At 43.6% G+C, this 26,649-nt stretch overlaps 1 protein-coding gene across 2 annotated transcripts in view; it reads right to left on the reverse strand.

Annotated features, from left to right (window-relative positions):
• Positions 1-26,649, reverse strand: part of NNT (nicotinamide nucleotide transhydrogenase) — a 206,612-nt gene that overhangs the window by 115,730 nt on the left and 64,233 nt on the right. For both annotated transcript variants that reach the window (XM_089682705.1, XM_089682706.1), the window contains exons 8-10: positions 24,908-25,041; positions 24,007-24,198; positions 4,109-4,262 (exon numbers count right to left, since the gene is read on the reverse strand). In XM_089682705.1, coding sequence (XP_089538831.1) covers positions 4,109-4,262; positions 24,007-24,198; positions 24,908-25,041 — 480 coding nt within the window. The remainder of the gene's footprint in view (positions 1-4,108; positions 4,263-24,006; positions 24,199-24,907; positions 25,042-26,649) is intronic.

Consider the following 26,649-nt stretch of genomic DNA (forward strand, 5'->3'; position numbering starts at 1 on the left):
GGGGCTTCTTGCAGATAGCTTGGCTTCACATAGGCGTCTTCTAATTGTAACAGTGTAACAGGGAACTTTAGACCTTCTTTGATCTTCCTGGAGCTGATTGTTGGCTGAGTCCTTGCCATTTTGGCTATTCTTCTATCCATTCGAATGGTAGTTTTTCGCTTTCTTCCACGTCTTTCAGATTTTGGTTGCCATTTTAAAGCATTTGCGATCATTTTAGCTGAGCAGCCTATCATTTTCTGCACTTCTTTATGTTTTCCCCCTCTCCAATCAACTTTTTAATCAAGGTACGCTGTTCTTCTGAACAATGTCTGGAACAACCCATTTTCCTCAGAATTTCAGAGAGAAATGCACAGTAACCAGCATGTACAACATTTGCTGCCTTCCTTCCTTAAATAAGGGCAATAATTGCCACCTGTTTTTCAAAGAATGAATGACCTCACTAATAGAACTCCACACTGCTATTATTTTGAACATTCCCCTTTCAATTAGTGATTCAATTACACAGAATCAGCAGCATGCATGTCATGACTGTTGGGTCTGTTGGATTTCTACTACTCTACTACACCTGCTAGCAAATTATTTGCCATGTAGAAATATCATTTCTACCAAAAACAGTGATTGATCAGGTTAGTGAGGTCTGACTGCTATTATTCTGAACACAAGTGTATATATATACAGTGGGGCAAACAAGTATTTAGTCAGCCACCAATTGTGCAAGTTCTCCCACTTAAAAAGATGAGAGAGACCTGTAATTGGCATCATAGGTAGACCTCAACTATGAGAGACAAAATGAGAAATAAAATCCAGACAATCACATTGGCTGATTTGGAAAGAATTTATTTGCAAATTATGGTGGAAAATAAGTATTTGGTCAATATCAAAAGTTCATCTCAATACTTTGTTATATATCCTCTGTTGGCAATGACAGAGGTCAAATGTTTCCTGTAAGTCTTCACAAGTTTGGCACACACTGTTGCTGGTATGTTGGCCCATTCCTCCATGCAGATCTCCTCTAGAGCAGTGATGTTTTGGGGCTGTCGCTGGGCAACACGGACTTTCAACTCCCTCCAAAGGTTTTCTACGGGGTTGAGATCTGGAGACTGGCTAGGCCACTCCAGGACCTTGAAATGCTTCTTACGAAGCCACTCCTTTGTTGCCCGGGCGGTATGTTTGGGATCATTGTCATGATGGAAGACCCAGCCATGTTTCATCTTCAATGCCTTTGCTGATGGAAGGAGGTTTGCACTCAAAATCTCAGGATACATGGCCCCATTCATTCTGTCCTGTAGATGGATCAGTCTTCCTGGTCTCTTTGCGGAGAAACAGCCCCAAAGCATGATGTTCCCACCCCCATGCTTCACAGTAGGTATGGTGTTCTTTGGATGCAACTCAGCATTCTCTCTCCTCCAAACACGACAAGTTGTGTTTCTACCAAACAGTTCTATTTTAGTTTCATCTGACCATATGACATTCTCCCAATCCTCTTCTGGATCATCCAAATGCTCTCTAGCAAACTTCAGATGGGCCCGGACATGTACTGGCTTAAGCAGGGGGACACGCCTGGCACTGCAGGATCTAAGTCCCTGGCGGTGTAGTGTGTTACTGATGGTAGCCTTTGTTACGTTGGTCCCAGCTCTCTGCAGGTCATTCACTAGGTCCCCCCGTGTGGTCCTTGGATTTTTGCTCATCGTTCTTGTGATTATTTTGACCCCACGGGGTGAGATCTTGCGTGGAGCCCCAGATCGAGGGAGATTATCAGTGGTCTTGTATGTCTTCCATTTTCTAATTATTGCTCCCACAGTTAATTTGTTCACACCAAGCTGCTTGCCTATTGCAGATTCAGTCTTCCCAGCCTGGTGCAGGTCTACAATTTTGTTTCTGGTGTCCTTCGACAGCTCTTTAGTCTTCACCATAGTGGAGTTTGGAGTGTGACTGTTTGAACTTGTTATCAGTATAAAAGACACCTGTCCACAACCTCAAACAGGTGCCATTGATACAGGTAATGAGTGCAGGACAGAGAAGCCTCTTAAAGAAGAAGGTACAGGTCTGTGAGAGCCATAAATCTTGCTTGTTTGTAGGTGACCAAATACTTATTTTCCACCATAATTTGCAAATAAATTCTTTCCAAATCAGCCAATGTGATTGTCTGGATTTTGTTTTCTCATTTTGTCTCTTATAGTTGAGATCTACCTATGATGCCAATTACAGGCCTCTCTCATCTTTTTAAGTGGGAGAACTTGCACAATTGGTGGCTGACTAAATACTTTTTTGCCCCACTGTGTGTATATATATATAAATATATATATACACACACACATTTATCTTTTTTTTTTTAAACACACAGGCCAGTCTGATAAAGCAAAACGTAATGAACAGCAGCAACCCACTGCTAAGGGTTACTTCATACCAAAAAAAGAAAAAAAAAAAAAAAAAGGAGGAATCTCCTGGTTTTGAAAACATTTTGTTCACATTTTCATTGCCATCGCTTAATATATTTTCAGCATTTTTTTTTATTAGGTTTGCCTTGACAATTTATAGATACTAAATATGAAAATATATGTTTGATTTATAGAATGACCTACAACCAGGTCGATCACCAGCTCTGAGGAAAGGGACTCGTCCCCGAAGCGCGTCAGAAAGCCGACCATACTGACAGTCGGACACCCCGCCACTTTTATGGCCATCTCTACCGTTCTACTAAGCTTTACATTTATGCCATGTTTGTGAGTATGTTTTCATCCTCTTTACCTTAAATAAACCTTGGATAATGCACTAGGGGTTTGCGCCTCCTGTTTGCTCTTTTTTTTCATATGTTTGAACATGTCTGAATAGTATAAGTCATAACAGTGAAATTGATACCAAATCATCTCACTTTTGTGAAAAAATAATAAATGCACATCTGTTTACAGGTAAAAAAAAAAGTGTATTTTTTTTTTTTTTTATATACTAGGAGCCTGTAAAGCATTTCACCCACGATCAGCAGATCGTGGGTGTAATCTCAGGCTCCTGCAGACTGTCAGTGTATCTGTCTACTCGTACCTCATACCAGCAGGCAGTTATACAATGACAGGAAGCATCAATGAACTGACTAGAGCGCTCAACAGCGCCCTGGTAGTTCATTGAGAACTACAAGCCATCAACTGCAAAGGCTGCCGGTACTTGTACGGCATTCATTCACAGAACTCTGTGAATGAATGAAGTAGCCAGGTGGACAGAGCCCCTGCACTGGTACATATTTTTTAAAAATTGTGACAAAGGGAACAGGTGAGGGGAGAGGATCCCCTGCCAGCTGTCACAAAAGGTGTGCAGGGGCTGCTACAACAGTGATAAGTTACACCCTAAATACGGGGGTAACTAGTTACAAAAGATGGACTTATCCTTTAAGGCTACAAATACATTTGGCAAAGGAAGGTATGCGAGGGCAGCAGACTGTCTAGGTAGCTAACATGACTTTATTTGGCCTTATTCCATTTAAAGTTGTGTTCTGCTTTAGATGATTGCTTAGGCTGATTGTATAGATATATTGATTTACTCCAATAAAAGCATTTTCCTCTTCTAATTTACACAGACCGTATCAACAGTGATTACAAACACACTGACCGTATTTAGGTCTTATTAGATATTAGGATAAATAGCTGCCGTACATAGACTAGTGTAATGAGGTATGTATCAGTATGACGCCACACTGATACATACATCATTACTTTTTCTGTGCTGTTCATTCCTTTTCTTTCTGCTTTTTTCTCTGATATCATATTTGGCACAAACTTTAAAAGAGCTGTAGGGAGTCAAGAAGTGGAAGCATTGGTTTGTAAAGGGATGTAAATTGCAGCGATCCCTAGCAGTCTCATGTAATACATCTCCAGTGTTCTGACCATCTCTCTCGTAGAATGCCTGAATTCTCTGGCAGTCTTCTCTAACATTGCATTAATCAAATCTCACGTGTCCCTTTAACAATGTCAGGGACCACACTTCAGACCACCTAAATCATGTAAGTTGACCGCTACTGCTCTAGAAAGATGCAACTCCCTTCACATAATGCTATTACTCAGTCCCACTGAAAATGTCTGAAAGAATTGAGCAGCCAAGATCCATAGATGCCCCATACCTGCAGTGTATGCAGTGGCGTTGGTCAACGTTTTCCTAAATGGAGAAATGGCGGCTACTCTTTCAGCTTCCAATTCAGCTACAGACTTTTGTTTCACAGGGACTCCGGTTGGGACTTTATTTGGTTGTGGTGCAGGAAAGATGACTTTTCCATCCTAATGGAACACAAAAGGTAAGATGGTTATTCAACTAAAACAACAAATTCAGTTTCCATTAGCAAAAAAATTAAGCTCCAGCACACTTTGCCAAATGAACGATCTATGCAAGAAGAAGGTACAAAAGGATACGTCAGCAGAGGACAGTAGCTGTGCATTCAGTGAGAATGGAGTTCATGGACATTGGCTGCATATGAATACAAAGGTGGGTGGGAGCAATCTCTTAGAGCGGAGGGCAGGTGCAGTGTGTGTTAATGAGGCAGCTGCTGAAGTACTTCCTTATAACGGTTTTCGCTCCAAACACCAGGACAAATTCCAGGAAGTAATGGAGGAGTTTTCTATAGAAGACACCTGAAGCATGAGATAATGCCTGCTCTAGAATATACAGAAAGATTTTTCTTTTCTTCAGCAGAGGTACATTAAAGTGGTTGTAAAGGCTGAAGGTTTTTTTCCTTCATGCCGCAGCTCCCTCAGTACTTACCTGAGCCTCATTGCGATCCAGCAATGTAAATGACTGCCTTGGCTGTCACGGATCTCTGCCTCGTCATTGGCTGAGACAGCGAGCGGGAGCCATTGGCTCCAGCTGCTGTCAGTCACAGCCAGTCAGCCTATGAGGAGAGAGTGAGGAGGCAGGGGCAAGCCGTGGCTCCGTGTGTGAGGACACACGGAGCAATGGGTGCCTCCATAGCAAGTTGCTTGCTGTGAGGGCACCTGACAGACAGGAAGAGCCAGGAGAGCCTGCGGGGTGACCCGAGAAGAGGAAGATCCAGGCTGCTCTATGCAAAACCACTGCACAAAATAGGTAAGTATAGACATGTTTGTTATTTTAGAAACAAAAAAAAATGGAACCTTTGGAATCGCTTTAATGATATATTGGTATATAGAGAAGCTGGAATTTAGGGGCAAAAAAAAAAGTGAACTTAGCCTTTAAACGTTTACCTTCTGCCCTGTAGCAGATACAATGCTACAGGGTGGCTGCTGTGCGCAAAATTAGGTAAATATACGTGATTTTACATTTACAGATAGGGAGTGCGTGCACCACCCTACCCACACTGTAGTTGGTTGCAGCGGATGTCAATAATTGGGTCCCGGACAGCAATTTTTTTTTTTTAGCAAAGACATATGTTTTATAGCAAAAAGAAAAAATAGCTTGGTTTTTTTTTCCAAAATTGACAGTCTTTTTGTTTATAATGCAAAAAATTAAAAAACACAGAGATAATCAAATACCACCAAAAGAAAGCTCTATTTGTGGGGAAAAAAAATGACAGACTTTATGTACAGCGTTGCATGACTGCGCAATAGTCAATTAGAGTAACGCAGCGCCGTATCACAAAAAATGGCCTGGTCAGAAAGGTGGGTGAATCCTCTGGAGGGCAAGTGGTTAAAATACCTGTTTTTGTGAAAATATTGCTTCCATCTCTCACAATGCAGTACCCTGGGCTGACAGAGCTGAGTAACAGCCACACCCCTCAGCACAAACATTTTCATACACTTGAATTGCAGAGAAAGACAGGGGCTTTGTCTAACCAGTTTTCTTACATTGTAAAGTGCACTGGGAAAAACGAACTGTAAAGGCACAGCTTCCTTGGAAAGCTACTGTATCAAAAAAGGTATAGATACAACTGTGAAAATGAAGGTTGTTGGCGCAAAGTATTTTTGAATGCATATCTACAAGTGATGCACCAGAATGTGGACCGAAACCGAAAATTCAGGAAGCCCTTTGCGGAAAACCGAACCCAAAATGGACAGTTTAAAAAAAAAAAAAAAATGTATACATACAGTGCTCAGCATAAGTGAGTACACCCCTTTTGAAAAGTAAGATTGTAGTCAACATCTCAATGATCACAAGAACAATTTCCAAACTTTTGGCAAAACTGACTCTTATAGAACATTTGTTTAGCTCCTTACATGAAAGTAAGGCTAATAATATAACTTAGATTACAAAATCTTCAGTTTTACTCAAATTAGTTGATGCAAAAATGAATACACTGAATACACCCCACAACAAAAAATACTACTAGTATTTTGTATGAGCTCCATGATTTGTAAGGACAGCACCAAGTCTTCTAGGCATGGAATGAACAAGTTGGTGACATATTGCAACATCAATGATTTTCCATTCTTCAAGAATGACCTCTTTTAGATCGTGCATGCTGGATGGAGAGAGATGCTTAACTTGTCTCTTCAGAATTCCCCATAGGTGCTTGATTGGGTTCAAATTAGGAGACATAATTGGCCACTGAATCACTTTCAGTCTGTTCTTCTTTGGAAATGTAACAGTGGCCGTAGATGTGTGTTTTGGATCATTGTCATGTTGGAAAAGTGCATGACGACCAAGGGCACGGAGTGATGGTAGCATCTTCTGTTTCAATATAGAGCAGTACATCTGTGAATTCATGATACCATCAATGAAATGCAGGTCCACGACACCAACAGCACTCATGCAGCCCCACAGAAAGATACCACCACCACGTTTCACTGTAGGCACCATGCATTTTTCTTTGTACTAACCTTTGCAACACCATACAGTTTTGTAGCCATCCGTTCCAAAAACATTTATCTTGGTCTCATCACTCCAGAGCACAGAGTCCCAGTAGTCTTCTTTTTCAGCATGGGCCCTGACAACTTCTAGGCAGGCTGTTTTGTGCATGGGCTTTAGGAGAGGCTTCCATCTTGATGACATCCATGCATGCTATTCCACTGCAGTGTACGTCGTATTGTGTCATGGGAAACAGTCACCCCAGTTTGGCTTTCTACTTCTTTAGCTAGTTGCAGTGAACTTGCATGGCAATTTTCTCCAACCCTTCTCATTAGAAGATGCTCCTGTCGAGGTGTTAACTTTCATGAACGGCCTGGACGTCTCTGTGAGATGGTTGCATTTGCATCTTTGATAAATTTTTGCATCACGTTTACTACAGTATTCTGACTGATAAGTAAAGCTTTGCTGATATTCTTGTAGCCTTCACTTTTCTTGTGTAAAGAAATTATGTTTTTTCTCAGGCCTTGTGACATTCCTCTTCCATGTGGTTCTGTTGCTAACAGCATGAAATGGGAAGGGTTTTCTTTAAGTAACGTCCTTTTATAATCAACTATTTGCTGGACACCTGTTTATTGAATAATTAGTCTCACCTGTAGTTGAATTCTTGCTAATTATTATTTTGTTGTCTAAAATTTAGCTTTGCTGCGAAGACTTTAATTGGGGTGTATTTTGCAACATGGTCTTGAATGATTTTATTAGGAAAAATAATTGTGTGTGCAAATGAACAAATCTTGTTTGAAATCAATGCAGTATAGTGTCCCATAGAAAATGTTTATTCTGAAAGTTAGGGAAAGGTTTGCTGACAAATCTGTTGGGGTGTACTCATTTATGCTGAGCACTGTAAGTGTATTATATTTTCGAATTTTTAATTAATATGAATTTAAATGAATATGAATTTAAAAAATACAATCCAGTAACAGAAATTAACTTTTATTGAAAATAACACAAATATTGGACAGAAAATAATATATGTATAAAATTAAAAAAAATAAATAGAGGTGCTTTTGCATTGACGTCAATGGAACTCTCGTTTTGCATTGACGTAACTGGGACGCAGTTTTGCATTGATGTCACTGGGACACGGTTTTGCATTGACGTCACTGGGACGCGGTTTTGCATTGAAGTCACTTGGACGCGGTTTTGCATTGACGTCAATGGGACGCGGTTTTGCATTGACGTCAATGGGACGCGGTTTTGCATTGACGTCAATGGGACGCGGTTTTGCACCGACGTCAATGAGCCGCAGTTTTGTATTGACGTCATTGGGATGCGGTTTTGCATTGACACAATGGGACGCGGTTTTGCATTGACGTCAATGGGACGCGGTTTTGCTTAGATGTCAATGGGATGCGGTTTTGCATTGACATAAATGGGACACAATTTTGCAGTGATGTCAATGGGACATGATTTTCCATTATCGTTATCAGCATTTTTTTTTATCGGCAAAACACTGATAACCCTATTTTTGGCTGCTGATATATCGGTGCATCACCAGTTATTTCTATTACATCAACTGAGCTTTAACCATAGGAATGATTTATGGAAGTATACATGCCATTGGACATACACATACCATTGCAGCCCCTCAATGACATCTTCCATCCAGCCTGACTAATATTAGAGTGGTAAAAAAGTCAATGACAAAACACATAAATCCCAATTTTCAGCAGAGAAAATTGGAAACCGGTTTCTGCAAATGATGTACAATGTATGGATACCTTGATAATTTCATTATTGAAACAAAAACTTTATGAGCCATTCTGTTCTATTTTAACACAGGGATAGGGCATGTTGCTAGAGCTACAAAAATAACACCAAAACCGAATACTTTTTATTTACAGCCTCATATTTATGTGTTATTTCATTAATATATAATGTGGTGTTTCAAATAAATAGCAAACATTTGCTTTGGAATGAATTTCTATTCAGCGAAAAATACTTTAATAAATAAAACTGGCAATGCATGCGAGCAATTAAACAATACACAAAACACAAAGCAGAAAGGAGAGAGTGGTCTACTCGGGCCTAGACTGAATGTCAGCCTATTTATTCTTAGACTTGGCATAAGTAGCCATAATGGCAGCCAGTGAATAGGCCAATGCTGGTTGGCTTACACAAAGACCTTTAAATACTATTTACTTTCAACTGTATCCAGTGTTGGTAGTGGATGAGGGCAGCAATTCAGGAGAAGAAAAAAAAACAATCGAATGTAAAAAAACTTCTCAAATGAGAACCCTACCCAAGCATAGAGGTCACCACTCAGAACCAAGTGACTGGTTTTCCTGACAGCCACCCAACCCCCAACAAATTATACTCACCCATTTTAACTTTTTTGATTGTACCCTGCAGTATTCCACCCTGGATATTCTTCAGTACCATACATGGGTGGACACCATCAATGGGTGCTCAGGCCTGAGCACTGTTACACGACCATATAAACCCAGAAGCCTCGCTCCAATAAGACTCTCACGGTGGATAAATCAGCATTTAGATCGCTTTTCAGAAGGCATTTATTTAACCTTGACTTAACCCTATACTACCATGCCACAATCACAGAGTTATGGGCCAGCCTGAATGATTTCAATGGGTAAATCTGACAGGCGGTATCGCCTATCTCTATCCGTATCTCTCCACTTAGTGCTAAATATTCCATCGCCACAGCATGTGAACAGCTCACGTGGGAGACTGAGAGCAGTGAAAATGCAGTTCAGCCATCCATTTTTTACCCCGTCTGTAAGAGACCTTAGAACAAGTGAGCAAGGACTGACAGGGCAGGGTGGCACCCAGGGAGTGCAGATCAATGAGTATACCTTGCTGATGGGTGGGTTATTAGGAGGTTTTGTCACTTTGCCCTAAATTGTCTTTCAATAAACCTGTGCTTAGAGAAATATATGGGTAGTCATGGCTTACGTGGCTTGACATGGCACACGTAATGCAGCTCAGCTCTGAGTTCATAGACTGCACATTAGCTTAAGGTCCTGAACTCAAAGTACTGAACCGAAGGATATGATAACAGCCAAGCATTCAGCAGATTTATAAGCAGGCCCACAAAAGCAGCCCATGTATAAGAACTAGCTTTATTCAATATATACATGCCAATAACAAAAATATTAAAAAACACAATCTGGCAATTATTTTTTTCTTATTTGTGAATACTGGAGCTACAATCACTTAGAAGCAATAAAAAGACAGCAAAGCTTTGAGGGGGTATTCCGGGCTACATTACTATTCTAATGAACAGGGGTCTCCAAACTTGCTACACAAAGGGGCACTTTATTATCCTTCAGACTATAGGAGGGCCGGACTGGCCAACAGGAGTAAAAAAAAATGCCTTCGGCCTGGTGGTCAGTGGGAGTAAAATAAATTACATAGCAACTGTGGTCAATAGCTCCCCATCGCTGGTTTCAGTAAAAGGGATAGTACACCAACATTGGAGTCAGTGGGAGAAATAGTGCCCCATCGTTGGCGCCAGTGGGAGAAATAGTGCCCCATCGTTGGCGCCAGTGGGAGAAATAGTGCCCCATCGTTGGCGCCAGTGGGAGAAATAGTGCCCCATCGTTGGCGCCAGTGGGAGAAATAGTGCCCCATCGTTGGCGCCAGTGGGAGAAATAGTGCCCCATCGTTGGCGCCAGTGGGAGAAATAGTGCCCCATCGTTGGCGCCAGTGGGAGAAACAGTGCCCCATCGTTGGCGCCAGTGGGAGAAACAGTGCCCCATCGTTGGCGCCAGTGGGAGAAACAGTGCCCCATCGTTGGCGCCAGTGGGAGAAACAGTGCCCCATCGTTGGCGCCAGTGGGAGAAACAGTGCCCCATCGTTGGCGCCAGTGGGAGGAACAGTGCCCATTCGTTGGCGCCAGTGGGAGAAACAGTGCCCCATCGTTGGCGCCAGTGGGAGAAATAGTGCCCCATCGTTGGCGCCAGTGGGAGAAATAGTGCCCCATCGTTGGCGCCAGTGGGAGAAATAGTGCCCCATCGTTGGCGCCAGTGGGAGAAATAGTGCCCCATCGTTGGCGCCAGTGGGAGAAATAGTGCCCCATCGTTGGCGCCAGTGGGAGGAATAGTGCCCCATCGTTGGCGCCAGTGGGAGGAATAGTGCCCCATCGTTGGCGCCAGTGGGAGGAATAGTGCCCCATCGTTGGCGCCAGTGGGAGGAATAGTGCCCCATCGTTGGCGCCAGTGGGAGGAATAGTGCCCCATCGTTGGCGCCAGTGGGAGGAATAGTGCCCCATCGTTGGCGCCAGTGGGAGGAATAGTGCCCCATCGTTGGCGCCAGTGGGAGGAATAGTGCCCCATCGTTGGCGCCAGTGGGAGGAATAGTGCCCCATCGTTGGCGCCAGTGGGAGGAATAGTGCCCCATCGTTGGCGCCAGTGGGAGGAATAGTGCCCCATCGTTGGCGCCAGTGGGAGGAATAGTGCCCCATCGTTGGCGCCAGTGGGAGGAATAGTGCCCCATCGTTGGCGCCAGTGGGAGGAATAGTGCCCCATCGTTGGCGCCAGTGGGAGGAATAGTGCCCCATCGTTGGCGCCAGTGGGAGGAATAGTGCCCCATCGTTGGCGCCAGTGGGAGGAATAGTGCCCCATCGTTGGCGCCAGTGGGAGGAATAGTGCCCCATCGTTGGCGCCAGTGGGAGGAATAGTGCCCCATCGTTGGCGCCAGTGGGAGGAATAGTGCCCCATCGTTGGCGCCAGTGGGAGGAATAGTGCCCCATCGTTGGCGCCAGTGGGAGGAATAGTTCCCCATCGTTGGTGCCAGTGGGAGGAATAGTGCCCCATCGTTGGTGCCAGTGGGAGGAATAGTGCCCCATCGTTGGTGCCAGTGGGAGGAATAGTGCCCCATCGTTGGTGCCAGTGGGAGGAATAGTGCCCCATCGTTGGTGCCAGTGGGAGGAATAGTGCCCCATCGTTGGTGCCAGTGGGAGGAATAGTGCCCCATCGTTGGTGCCAGTGGGAGGAATAGTGCCCCATCGTTGGTGCCAGTGGGAGGAATAGTGCCCCATCGTTGGTGCCAGTGGGAGGAATAGTGCCCATTCCTTGGTGTCAGTGGGAGGAATAGTGCCCCATCGTTGGTGCCAGTGGGAGGAATAGTGCCCCATCGTTGGTGCCAGTGGGAGGAATAGTGCCCATTCCTTGGTGTCAGTGGGAGGAATAGTGCCCATTTGCTGGTGTCAATGAAGGGAATACTGCCGCAACTTTGGTGTTATTGGAAGGAACAGTACCTCACTGTTGTTATCAGTGGGAGGAATAGTGTTCCAACGTTTATACCAGTGCAAAGAAGTATGCCCCATACCATTAATGTCAGTGAGAGGAAATCTGCTCCACTGTTGGTTGCAATGGAAAGAATGGTACCTCACTGCTGGTGTCGGAAGGAATAATGCCTTGTATCAATGACAGGAATAGTACCCCAAGGGTGAGATAAAGGCAGACAAAGGGCTACAGTTTAGAGACCACTGCTATATGGCCTCTGCATTTAGAAAATATATAATGTTCTGGGGGTTTGAAACTAATTTATAGCCAAAAATACAGATTTTAAATGCTTAAGGACCGCCCTATAGCAGATATACTGCTACAGGGTGGCACCCGTGCGCAAAATCACATATATATACGTGATTTTGAATTTCTGGATACCCTACCTGCGTCGCCATTCATGGCCACGAATGTCAATCACTGGGTCCCGGCCGGTAATTACCCGCCGGCGCCCAGTGATTACCAAGCATATCCGACGGGAAGGAAGATTGTTTTGTTTACAAACAATCTTTCTCCCTGTCAGCTCGAGCACACTGCTCGGGATGGCTGTACACAGTACAGCCATCCCAATCAATGCGCTTACAGTGAAGAACACACCCCCCGCCCCTTAAACCGCTCCCAGGACACAGTTAACCCTTTGATCGCCCCTCACATTAACCCCTTTTTTTTAGCACTGATCACTGTATTGGTGTCACTGGAGATGTCAGTGACACCAAGTTAGTTCCCCCTCCCCAGTGTCAGAATGTCTGCCGCAGTCCCGCTAAAAGTCGCTGATCACCACCATTACTAGTAGAAGAAAAAATCCCATTATCTATACCGCCATTTGTAAACACCATAACTTTCACGTAAACCAATTAATTTACACGGATTGGGATTTTTTTTAGCAAAGACATGTAGCAGAATACATTTTGCCCTAAATTTAAGACAAAGTTAGATTTTTTAAATTTTTTTACTGGACATGTTTAATAGCGCAGAGTCAAATATATTGTTTTTTTTCTCAAAATTTTTGGTTATAGCGCAAATAAATAAAAACCGCACAGGCGATCAAGTACGACCAAAAGAAAGCTCAATTCGTGGAAAAAAACTTAAATTTCCTTTGGGTGCAGCGTTGCATGACCACGCAATTGTCAGTTAAAATAACATAGCGCCTTAACGCAAAAAATGGTCTGGTCATAAAGGGGGGGTAAATCCTCAGGAGGGCAAGTGGTTAATGTGTGCAAAACTTGAACATGTTCCTATAATGAGGAACTGTGTATATGAAATATTGCTATTTAAGGTCGCATTAAAGACCAGCTCCCTACTGAACAATATGTTATTGCATTGGTACATGTCCCCCATGGCAGTGCTCAGCTTCCCATGGCCTTTTTTAAAAAAAAAGAAATTAGTCTCCCATACACTTTAAAGTACAATCAGTCTGTATATGCAGCAAAGCATGCTTGTTATACTCACTGAGGTACCTAAGGGGTTAATCCTCGGCATTGTTTAAAAATGCTGTTTGATGCTGACTTCTCTGATCCTTCCCTTCTTCCAGTGTCTCCCTGTCATCACCTGATGAGAAGACATATTGTGGAGACACTCTGCACATGCTCAGTTTAGTGAGTATTGCTAGAGAGGTTATTTTTTTTCTTGGGAGAGTGCATGTGATCGGCACCGGGCCAATCAACAGTGTCCAGAGATCAGGGGTTCTATATCCTCCTAGGGCAGAAAGAAAACTCCTCCAACAAGCTTTAACCAGTGCTCTGCTGGACACTGATAGAAGTCCCAAAACTGCTCTAACTGCTGATGAGAAAAGCTATTTAGCAGTTTCTATTTACTAAAATAATTGCCTTTCAATGTTCTGTGTACTGTGGGAGACCAGAGAGAGTGACTGTAGGGTCCTGAGTTTAGTAACACTTTAATAGGGTCCAGTTGCTATGTTCAGGCTTTGCAGATTTTTTGCTGAACACCACTAATCAGAATTTATTGAAAGGTGAAACAAACCTGCAGTTGACCTCCTTTTGGCCTGTTTTAAAGTGGTTCTAAAGGCTCCAGGTTTTTTTACCTTCATGCATTCTATGCATGAAGCTAAAAAACCTTCCGTATGTAACAGTCCCCACAGCCCCCCCCTAACATTTACCTGAGCCCCATCCAGCAATGTCCATGAGAGCCTTGGTTCTCCAGGGATTCTCACTACAAATTGGCTGAGACAGACTGCTGTCAATCACAGCCAGTGAGCCAATCAGAAGAGGGAGTCAGCGAGGCTGAGCCACGGCTCTGTGTGTAAATGGACATGCAAAGCCACTGCTCAGGAGGCGCCTGCTCAGGAGGCGCCTGCTCTGGTGCCCCCATAGCAAGTTGCTTGCTGTGGGGGCACCTGACAGAAGAGAGGGGAAGAGGATCCAGGCTGCTCTGTGCAAAACCACAGCACAAAGCAGGAAAGTATGACATGTTTGTTAAAAAATAAAACAAAAACACACACACAAGACTTCAGGTTCACATCTGTGCAGGTGGTGTCGCTGCGGATCTGCACGAAAAAGTGCCCTGATGATCAGTGTAGATGTCTGCTCTGAGTAATGCCGATTACCAGCTCTCCTCTCCTCACGAGGTGTCAGACGGAGGAAAGGACTGCCGATAACTGGCATTTCGTATTTACATGTGATCAGCTGTGATTGGACACAGCTGATCAAACAACAGAGCCAACATCATCAGCTCTTTACAATGATAGGTGATCCGCTGTGTCCCTGGGACACAGCGCACCGCTGATTGCCGCGCGCCCCCGAGGACGAGCAGTTAGATTGGGAGGACGTCATATGATGTCCTCCCAGAACGAGAGAATCGCAGCCCTGATGTCATTACCTTGTATGGTGGGCGGGAGGTGGTTAAAGAGCAATAAGACAGGTGAATTAAGAATTAACCATTTAATGTTTTAGATCAGCCCTTCTCAACCCTTTTGTCCCAGAGGAACCTTTGAAATAATGTTTAGGTCTCAAGGAAACTCTGTTATAACCAATTCACTGGAGATGAGTGGGAAAATGCCCCTTATATTAGTGGCCAGTGGGAAGCATGCCACCCTTACAGACCGCTAAACAGATAGTCGGTGTCACGTTGCTGGCTCTGCCAAGTGGTTTTGGCCCTGAAACTATGCAGACACCATCAATGGGAGGTCAATCAGCCACAGCTCAAGGAACCCCTAGCATCCTCTAGAGGAATCCTAGCTGACAAAGGCTAGAGTAGATGAATAAAGCCTTCCTGCTCTGTTAAGGAAGTTTAGATTGGAAAAAAATAATGATTTGTTTTGTAATTGCTCAGAACAAAGTCTGCTGCTTTATCTAGCTTTTTTTAACTGCCAAACATCACAAAGCTCTTAAAGGGCCAGTATACCCAAATCTGATTTTCGGTAATGGTAGAGGGAAAATAGAAGCTCCTGGTGTCACTGGGAAGGAAGTGAGTGGAAATCTTCTTACTGGTTCCCCAAGGAGGAATAATATTTCGCAGAGGCTCCAAATTTCCTTGCAGTATGGAAGTCAACACAAGAAGTTTCATTATTGTGATTTTATACTTTTGAAAAAACAAAACTTGTGAAAAAATATCAAAATTGTTTAATGCATAATGTAAAGAGCTGAGCAAACCGTTGGCGCTATATAAATCCTGTATAATAATAATATAATAATAATGTTTTTGCAGGGCAAGTTTCTCCCAGATCAGGATCTCCACTGTGGGGGTAGGCAGTCTGAACATCATTTCCATCAGAACAGTCAGAACCATGATTTCACTCCGAGACACAGAATGCAGTCATCCTCTATAACTGCACATCAGCTGCAGCAGAGACATCATCCTGACTCTACCCCAAGACACCAGCGTACTATGGTCATTCAGAACCAGCCAGATCTGGGGAACATCCAGAGTCCCCCTCTTCATGATCAGCAGAGGGAAGAGCCTCCTGCTTGCAGTATCTGCTTCCAGCAATTGGAAGAGGGAGCAGAAACCACCAGCCTACCCTAGCTCCCATCTTTTTCCCCACCATTGCATCATAAGATGGGCACAGGAGAGGGACTCCTGTGGTCTGAAGAAGGAGCCTATTGAGCATGCTCCGAAATGCATTATTGCCCCCTTCACCTGCTACATCTGATTCTGCTCTCCAAGCTTCATTTTTGATGCACAGGCACATCCTGGACTCTACTTCCTGATCCTATAGGCATAGTTTGCTGCTGGACGGCTGGATGTCCCACCTGGATCTAATTACCACACGATGAGGCTTTTTAACCGTTTACTTGTAAGTGCATATTTTCCCTTGTTTACTAAATAAATTGTCAATATTGCACTTAGAGGCGCCGTCCTCTCTTTTTCTTGTTACTGCATTAGAGCCTTGCTTCCACTCTAAGAAGAGCTGCTCCCATCTATCCCTGATATCCATCTGGCACCTTTATCTTAAAGCTACAGAGATTGGACTCCAACAAGCGCACCTTATATAATATACATTTACAGGAGAGGGACTCCACCTGTCCTATCTGCCAGCAAAGGTTCCCTTGGTATACGAAGTGTGTCATCCCTATACCGAATTATGGAATCATGACCCTCATCGCCCCTGGCCCACTCTGGGTCAGTTGGGCCTCATTTTTGGGGTGGTGGGGGTGATGAGTCCCCGTCACAACACAAAAGCACAGTGAGGGAGATCATCAACATTGCTTGTGTTCGTATGGTGATCTGTCAGCTTTTGAAAAGACTTGCAATGTGTACCAGGCTTAAGAATCCTGTGTGCTGCTTTCTTCAAACTGTCTTCTTAGCTGCCAGACACAAAATTCAGATCTCAATGAAGGTAAAAGTGAAGTTCCATATTGAAAACTAAACATATTTGCTAATATAGAGAATGCAATAGGACATTCTGCCTGGACATTCTACTGCTACTGAGATCAATGTCCTAGGATCATCGAAACATGTCTTTAGCATCAGAGAGGAGGGAAGCATCTCCCATTTACTAAACATTATTGTTTTTGCAGGCCAAGATTCTCCCATCCATCATGAGAGAATCCAGAGCTTCAATATGGGTCTGAGAGCATGAAGAACAGCTGTCCCAGGATTCTGGAGGAGGTCAGAACCCTGACATTAACTATTCTCCAGTTGATCAGAACAAGCCACAACCGGGGAGCTTCCAGAGTCCACCTGCCTGTAACCAGGACAGGAAGGAGCTGCCTGAGTGCAGGATCTCTCTAGTGAAGATAGAAGAGGAGCTGCATCCACCAGAACACCCTGCCGTCACCAATTTCACACCGATTGCATTACAAGGTGGATGCAGGAGAGCAGAACCTGTCCACTCTGCCGAGATAAGGTCGCTCACTATGTATGTGCCTTACATCTGCTAGAGTTTTCTATCACTTTTACGAGTTCTAGGTAAAAGTGATACTTTTTAATATCTGCCGAAAACATTTAGAAATGATTTTGAAAGGCTATAGAGCTCTTACAGGGCTAATTCAACAATTTTCACAGAATTTCTAGTGTTAAAGTGACACTAATGCGATACTAAAGGTCCATTTTTTATTTTTTTTTTAAATAACAATCGTGACTATAATTACCTGTTCTGTGCAGTGATTTTGCAGAGTAGCCCTGATCCTCTTTTCGGGTCCCCGTCATGCTCCTAGCTACTCCCCCTCAAGCAGTGTCCCCAAGGGAAAGTCGCTCGCCCTGGAGGCACCACTGCATGCTCATCCCCGAGCCGCTGCTCTATTTTTCCATAAGACACATAGAGCCATGGCTCGCCCCCAGCGCGCGCACACACACACGTCTCCTCATTAGCTCACTGGCTGTGATTATAGCAGCCAATGGGCTCCTGCTGCTGTCTCAGCCAATGAGGAGGAAGAGTCCCCAGACAGCAGAGGCCATCAAAAATGTCTCTGAATTGGAGGAGGCTCAGGTAAGGTTTGGGGGGGTGAGGGCCACTGCACACAAAAGGTTTTTTACCTTCATGCATAGAGTATATAAAAGGTAAAAAAAAACCTTGAACCTTCAGAACCACTTTAAGTGTGTGTAAGCATTTGAGCACAGGTATATCTTATTTCTATTGCAGCGCAGGCCAGTGACCAGACCTGAACCTGTAGCTCTCCTACAACTTGTGTTTATTTGCCCAATATAGGTGCTATATCCACTGGAGTATGCTGAAAGCAAGTGAGTATTTTGCAGAATAGAGAAAGGACTGGCCAGAGATGGATTACTTTGACGCAGTTGGCTAGCAATGCATATGAACTAAAAATCCCTTTTTTTATGCTAAGTTTGTTAGAAAGTATGTATAGCACTGTGCAGAGGGTTCATTCAGAATTTGTAATAAAGTATTTGTATCAGGCTTGTCATGTATTCATTATCATTCACCTACCCAGATTCAGAAAATGTCATAAAAGGAAAAGCATCATTGTCCACATTTCCTTCATTGATATTACTAATGTGATAAACCAGACATAAGCAGTCACACAGTACATACAGTACATTTCTATATAATTCATGGTAATTGAAATGCTCACGCTACCTAACTAAAGCTGTTCATAGAGGGAGAGAATTTAGAATGAAATTTCTTGATAAAATTCATATGAAAAGTCATATGAAAATTTTCAGAACATTTGAATTTCATTCAAAAGATGAATAAATGGACTTTACCAAATGAAGGAATTATGCCCCATCGTTGGTATCACTGGAAGGAATTCTGCCCCATCGTTGGTATCACTGGAAGGAATTCTGCCCCATCGTTGGTATCACTGGAAGGAATTCTGCCCCATCGTTGGTATCACTGGAAGGAATTATGCCCCATCGTTGGTATCACTGGAAGGAATTATGCCCCATCGTTGGTATCACTGGAAGGAATTATGCCCCATCGTTGGTATCACTGGAAGGAATTATCCCCCATCGTTGGTATCACTGGAAGGAATTATGCCCCATCGTTGGTATCACTGGAAGGAATTATTCCCCATCGTTGGTATCACTGGAAGGAATTATGCCCCATCGTTGGTATCACTGGAAGGAATTATGCCCCATCGTTGGTATCACTGGAAGGAATTATGCCCCATCGTTGGTATCACTGGAAGGAATTATTCCCCATTGTTGGTATCACTGGAAGGAATTATGCCCCATCGTTGGTATCACTGGAAGGAATTCTGCCCCATCGTTGGTATCACTGGAAGGAATTATTCCCTATCATTGGTATCACAGGAAGGAATTATTCCCCATCGTTGGTGTCATTGGAAGGAATTATGCCCCATCGTTGGTGTCAGTGGAAGAAATAGTGCCGCATTGTTGATGTCAGTGGTAGGAATAATGCCTCATAGGCCAGATAAAGGCAAGCAAATAGCCGCATCCAGCCCCAGGGCCGCAGTTTGAAGACCACTGCTTTAGACCATTAAGACCTAACATAACTCATATGAAAATGAATTCCATCTCGGCTCTGTGATATCCATCTCAGCCAGCAGATGGCTCTGAAGGACAAGTATTAAATCTTGGCTCCTAAACCTAATGGAACAGGGATGCTTCTGAATTACCATATAGAATGGGCAGAAACCAGAATCATAGGTGAAAGAGCCCAGTTCACCCAAAACTCAAATGTGAACTTTGGGTACATGCTGGAGCGTTAGAGCTCGTTCACACTATTCCCATAATTATTATAAAGGATTTATATAGTGCCAACGGTTTGCGCAGCACTTTAGAAAATAAAGAAAGACAGCACAGTTACAATATAATTCCATACAAGAGGGTTAGGAAGGCCCTGCTCATGAGAGCTTACAAATTCAAAGGTGGGATCAAGGGGTACAAAAGGGAATAACTGTGGGGGGTGAGCTGATGGATAAAGTACCGTTTCAGTTGTTAGGTGGAGGTGAGATATACTTCCCTGAGGAGATGGGTTTTCAGGCATCTTCCAAAGGCAGACAGAGTAGGACCTAGTCTGGGGTAGGGATTCCCAGACGATGGGAGAGGCTCTGGAAAAGGGCTGGATGAGATCACAGGAGGAGAGCAGGTGGTCTTGGGAAGAGCAAGAGAAGAGTTATGAATGGCTCTGTAAGTTAATATTTTGAATTTTATTGGGTGATCATAAGCCAATTGTTGGTAAGGTGGATTAGTCTGGCAGTAGAATTCATGATAGACTAAAGAGGATAGTCTGTGTAGAGAAGGGGACCTCAACCTACAGCCGCCAAAGACATTTACCCGGCCCGACACAGAGCAATTCATTGTACCACATGTCCCCGCACTGCAGCTCAGCTGTGGCACATACACTTTACTGAAATGTCACAGAAAGACATTTCATTATACCCGGTTTCCCCGAAAATAAGACCTAGTACTATTTTTGGGAATTGCTGAAGTATAAGACCTACCCTGAAAATAAGACCTAGTTGTGATCAGCTGTTCCACCACCTCTGGCCCTGGCCCTGTGTACACCAATATCTACTGTCTCTTATAAACACAGAAGTGCGGCTTTTGTGTTTGCAAGTGACAATCCCTCTTGTAAGTAACAGCACATCCGCTCCCACAGGACCCCCTAACTCTGTACTCACTGTGGGACAGGGAAGGAACAGATATATGAGGGCGCAGTGTGTTTAGGGGTGGGGTGGGGCATCTCATCCTGCAGCCTAATGCATGCAGGCTGATGCCCCAGGGGTGATCACTGGCCAGTGAGGAAGAGGTGGAGTGGTGAGTAAGTGCACTTGGTGCACTGTGTGGGAAGATAGGACCCGAAGCGGGAGTTACTATAGAGAGGGGCCGGCTGCTCACAGCTGTGTTTTGCAAAGCTAGCTAACCATATGAGGGCAGTGGATAGGGAGGAGGGATGTGCAAAGGTTAGCTGCAGTCAGGTGTTGCAGAGGTAAATTGACAGGTGAGTTGCAGACAGGGTGCATAGGTGAGCTGCGGCTGGGGGGTGCAGAGGTCAGCTGAGTTGCAACCCACCTCTGCGCCCCCTAACCTCAGCTCAGCTTTGCACCCCCCAGCCACAGCTCACTTCTGCATCCCCTGTCTGCAACTCACCCCTGCACCCTGTCTTTGGCTCATCTCTGCACCCTGTCTGAAACTCACCTGTCAAGTCACCCCTGCAACACCTGACTGCAGCTCACAACTGTCATCAGCTGGCCCTCTCTATAGTAACCCTCATCCACAACTGCCTGCAGCTCACCTCTGCACCCCCTGTCCACACCTGTACATTAAAAAATAAGACCTACCCTGAAAATAAGACCTAGTGTGTTTTTTTGAGCCAAAAAAAAAAAAAAATAAGACTGTCTTATTTTCAGGGAAACACGGTAGTTAAAGTGATTCTATAGACTTAAATTAAACATGTCTATACCTACCTGCTGTGTGCAGCGGATTTGCCCAGATCCTCCTCTTCTTGGGTCCTTCGCCAGCGCTCCTGGCCCCTCCATCCTCTTGGGTACACCCACAGCAAGCAGATTGCAATGGGGCACCCGAGCACACGCACTCCCCAGCAGCTGCTCGGTACGGTTATTCACGCACAGAGAAAGGCTCAGCCCCACCCCCTCTCTCTTCTCATTGGTTCACTGGCTGCAATTGACAGCAGCAGGAGCCAATGGGATAGCCGAGACTCCAGTGCACATCGCTGGATCAACAGGGGGCTTAGGTGAGTATTAGGGGGGGCTGGGGGGGATGCAGCACACAGAAGGTTTTTTACCTTCATGCAAAGAATGCATGAAGGTAAAAAACCTTGAGCCTTTACAACCACTTCAAAGAAAATCGTAAACAGTTTGATGTGCTGATACAAATTTGCAATGCCTATCACCACGCATCATGGCTGCTACACAATAGACACCAGACTGCACACAAATGCTACAGGCTGGTGTGAACAAAGTGTGCAAGTACAGTCAAAACTTTTGTTTTTTTTAGTTTTGGATATAGTAGGAAATGGTTAAAACCCCTATCAGGTTTTTTTTTGTTGTGGTCTGTGTCCTGCCGGGGACATTTCCTTTCACTTCCTGTGCTGGAGATGCAAAAAGATGTAAGTGGGGGGAATTCCAACCTTAGACAGCTGTCATTAGAACAGGTGTCCCCAATAAAAGATTTCCCCGCACCTCTTGCGCTCATGACAAAATTTAGAATTTCCACTTACTTTCTATCTTGGTGACAGTGATCACCAATATAATGAGAGGAGTGAGACTCCCAAGCAAAAACAAAGACAGCAATAAAAACGGTCTAAAACTAAAATGAAAAGTTTTGGTTTAATATACACCCTAAAGCGGACCTTCACATTTTTTTCGCTCCTTCCCCCTCCTTTGCCACATTAGCAAATGTACTGTGACATGAAGAGCCATGGAAATGGGTTTAAAATGGACCCAAGACTCTCAAAGAGTCAGTTTGAGAAGCTCCAGCAGATTTGTGAGCAGAGAAAACTATGTTTTAGGTTTTCCCTGGTTTTTTTAAGTCTGGATCAGGGCTAGAAGCTTGAAGACTCCAAAAAGCATAGGGTGCGATGGAGTCTTCAGTACGGTGTCCAGGGTTTCCTAATTGCCTACAGCCTGCGTGAGTGCACAGGTAGTCAGGCCCATTACAGAGCAGATTAGGTCATAGCTCAGGGGAGGTGAGAGTTAGAGCTGTTTGAAGACAGAGCCCTGTCAGAAGAGCTAGGAGTTACTGGTGGAGATTACAACCCCTGTGAGGAGGATTCTGGACCCAAGGACTGAGAAAGTCTGACCAATTTCAAGAGTCTGGGAGACCAAGAGAGGGTCTGGGAGGCTGAGGAAGCTGCGGAGGCCAGTGCGTCCAAGGGGGCTGGAGAGAATCCGGAAGTCTCTGGTGGGTCCAAGCTGGAGATACTGGGAATTTTTTTTTATTTGTATTTGCGGTGTTAAGTTGAAACCCCTGCATGGGAATCCTGGATGGAATTTTCTTTTTCAATAAAAGTGGGCATGGGTGGAAATTATTCAACACACACTGAGCATGCGCTGGAAATGATCAGACACACTGCAAATATGCCATGGCACATCATTAAGGGGCCTGCTAGAAGAGGCAGCCAGCCCCCTGATGACATAGAGAACATGGCAGCACGGGGCCCGGCACGCAGCACTGAGGGGACCGATTACAGCAGACAATGTTGGATTCACTGGGTGAAAGAGTATATTTTTCTAGAGACAACCCTGCAGACAAGATGGGCGAAGAAATAATAAATGGGGGAGTGAAGTTTCTCTTTAATACAATTTGGGGACTGTATTAAATTAGATCCTTGTGTGAACCTTTTTATCTACTGCACTTGGTCTACCCAACATTTTGCACCCTAAGAACTGCCTGCTAGGGATCTTTAGTGACCTTCAACTTTCTAAATATGATAAACGACTGCTACGTATTTTATACTTTCATCCTATGAAGTTAATTCTTATGCCCTGAAAGGGTGGCTCGCAGCTTTCTGTTGAGACTTGGAAGACCCTGGTTAAGGATAATCTCCCCATTATAAAAAATAATTTTTTGCGCTTCTGAAGAAACCTCAAACCTCTGATAAGAGTAAGGAATCAGTGGACCGAATGTCTTCTCACCACAGCCTCTTTGGATCTGGGAATGTAATAACACCAGTGCTTCTTTGATATGTAATCTACTCTGTATTGATTATTGTATGCTGCACCCCCATGCGATGCACACTGTATTGCTTTTGTATATTGATGTCGAAGTGTAAGATACTTTTTTTCCCCTCTTTTTTGCTTTTTGTATGGCTCTCTGGAACTGCTGTGTTTGCAAATAACAAAGTCTAATAAAAATATCCTTATCTCAAAAAAAAAAAAAAAAATAGATCCCTGTGCTTGAGTTACTATTTCTGCACACCTGTTGTAATTATAAGCAGGGTCTACCATTCTTCAATCCACAACATGAAGCACCAAGTGGAGAGAGAGAGGGAGAGGGAGAGAGAGAGATAGAGAGAGAGAGAGGAGGTGGTGCTCATAGCAAATACACCAATACAACGGCAAAAGTGGCCTTTTGAAAGTTATCCAGGCTCTTGATGTATTCTCAGACATGAGCTTACCTTCATGACCACTGTTCCCCTGATGACATGATCCATGGTTCCATAGTCAAAATCATCCTTCAGGGCGTAGTAGAAGTTGTCTTTGTCAGGACTGATGGCTTTCAGCAGTTTGGTAATGTTGTTGGAGTACAGTGTGCTGGCTTGTGTGGCCATTCGGCTGGGAAAATCGGTATAACCGATGTGTGTTACTCCCTGAAAATAAGTTTAAGAAGCTTGTTATCGCAATTAAACCAATTGTAAATAAAAAAAAATAAAAAGTACAGATCTGGAGATTAAAAAGGATAGTTTACATCAGCATACAAAACTACTACAAATAAGGAAGTCATAATGTAACACCATGAGCAATAACATGTACACCTGAACTGATCACACCAAATAATAGGTTTCATTCCCAAAGCTAACCCACCACACCAGCCACAAAGCAAAATACATGCGGATGGGTAGGTTTTACCAGCTTACAGGCTTTGTGATGCAATTCATCCAATCTTCTGATTATATTCTGAAACCTTCCTATAGACTGCATTGCAGCTGAGCAATACAGCCAGATATACAATACAGCCAGATGTACAATACAGCCAGACCTATCTCAAACTTTAGATGATGGACAATGAAAGAGTAGCCGTATACTAATGAGATCGTCACACCATTTGGTCTTCTTTGGAATTGTGGGCAGAATCAAAATACATTAGCTTACACTATTCCTTCATTATAAAAGAAGCAGATACCCGACATGATATACAATATTCTTCAACAATACACAATACAGGACAAGAGTAGAATATACAGAGCAGCCAACAGCAGATCAGTTTCTGCAGCTTGAAGGACTATGACTATTTTCTGAAAACTACCACACATTGCAAAATAAAGAAATACCAATAACACAGAGAAAATTACAACCTACCTTGTGAACATAAAGCTCTCCGGGTTTGGTAGTTTCAATGTTACCACCGGCCTCTGATGCCAAATCCACCACAACTGAACCTTCCTTCATGGATTCAATCATATCTGTCTTGAACAATATGGGAGCTCTTTTCCCTGTTAAGGAAAGTAAAGCAAAATTACAAAATCTCCAAATAAAACCACTTGAGAGAGCCTTTAAAGCGATACTAAAGGTTATTTTTTTATTATTTTGTAAAATAACAAACACGTTTATATTTACCTGCTCTGTGTAGTGATTTTGCACAGAGCAGCCTGGATCCTCCTCTTTTCGGGTCCCCCGCAGGCTCTCCTGGCTCCTCCTTTCTGTCGGGTGCCCCCATAGCAAGCAGCTTCTATGGGGGCACCCGCTGCTCCCTGTGTCCATTCACACACAGAGCCGCGGCTTGGCCTCGCCCCCTCTCTCTCCTCATTGGCTGGCTGACTGGCTGTGATTGACAGTAGCAGGAGCCAATGGCTCCGGCTTGCTGTCTCAGCCAATGAGGAGGCAGAAACACAAGACAGCCGAGGCTGTCGTGCACATTGCTGGCTCTCGATGGGGTTAAGGTAAGAATTGAGGGGGCTGGGGGCACTGCTGCACACAGAAGGTTTTTTACCTTCATGCATTTTAAAAAACCCTGAGCCTTTACAACCACTTTAAAGCAGTAGTAAACTATATAATCACTAATCACTGCATTAGCGGCACTGGCGATGTCAGTGTCTGTTAGTCAGTTCCTACAAAGTGTTAGTGTCAAATTGCCCCCACAGCATCACAGTCCCATTATAGAGCACGGACCTCCACCATTACTAATATAAAAAAAAAATGTATATATATATATGGAGTTTGCATGTTCTCCCTGTGCCTGCGTGGGTTTCCTCTGGGTAATCCAGTTTCCTCCCACACTCCAAAGACATGCTGGTGGGTTATTTGGCTCCTGTCTAAATTGGCCCTAGTATGTGTATGTATGAATGTGAGTTAGGGACCTTAGATTGTACACCCCTTAGAGGGTTAGGGACTGATGTGAATGTATAATATATATGTAAAGCGCTGCATAAATTGACGGCGCTATATAAGTACCTGAAATAAATAAATTATATAAATGTATATATATATATATATATATATATATATATATGAGTTCCAATATATAAACACTATAGTTTGTAACAAACAAATCAATTTACACAATATACACCTACTCCACCTCTACCTATGAACTGTACTTAAGTCACCACCATCAGATCCCTTCCTGCAGATATTATCACCCCTCCTCCATTTAGATTGTAACCTCCTCTACTCTGCCCTTCTACTCCTTCTGTATTGAACTGTATTGTAATTGTACTATCCCCTTTTACATTGTAAAGCGCTGCGTAAACTGTTGGCACTATATAAATCCTGTATAATAATATAAACACTTACTGGGATTTTTTTTTAATCAAAAGACATCTTGCAGAACACATTTTGGCCAAAATGTACAAAGAATTTTTTTTTCTTGGATATGTATTATAGAAAAAAGTAAAAATATTGTTTTTTTTCTGTAATTTTCTGTCTTTTTTTTATATAAATGAAGAATAAAGAAACCAGTGATCAAATACCACCAAAAGAAAGCTCTATTTGTGTGAAAAAAACTATATAAATTTTGTTTTGTTAAAGTAGAGCAGAGCTAAAAAGAAAAAAAAAGGCCTGGTTATGAAGGGGATAAATCCTTCCAGAGATGCAGTAGTTAA

Source organism: Staurois parvus, unplaced genomic scaffold (genome assembly GCF_062004578.1).
Source record: "Staurois parvus isolate SC_StPar_1 unplaced genomic scaffold, SC_StPar_1.0 ptg000294l, whole genome shotgun sequence".
Classification (NCBI taxonomy): domain Eukaryota; kingdom Metazoa; phylum Chordata; class Amphibia; order Anura; family Ranidae; genus Staurois; species Staurois parvus.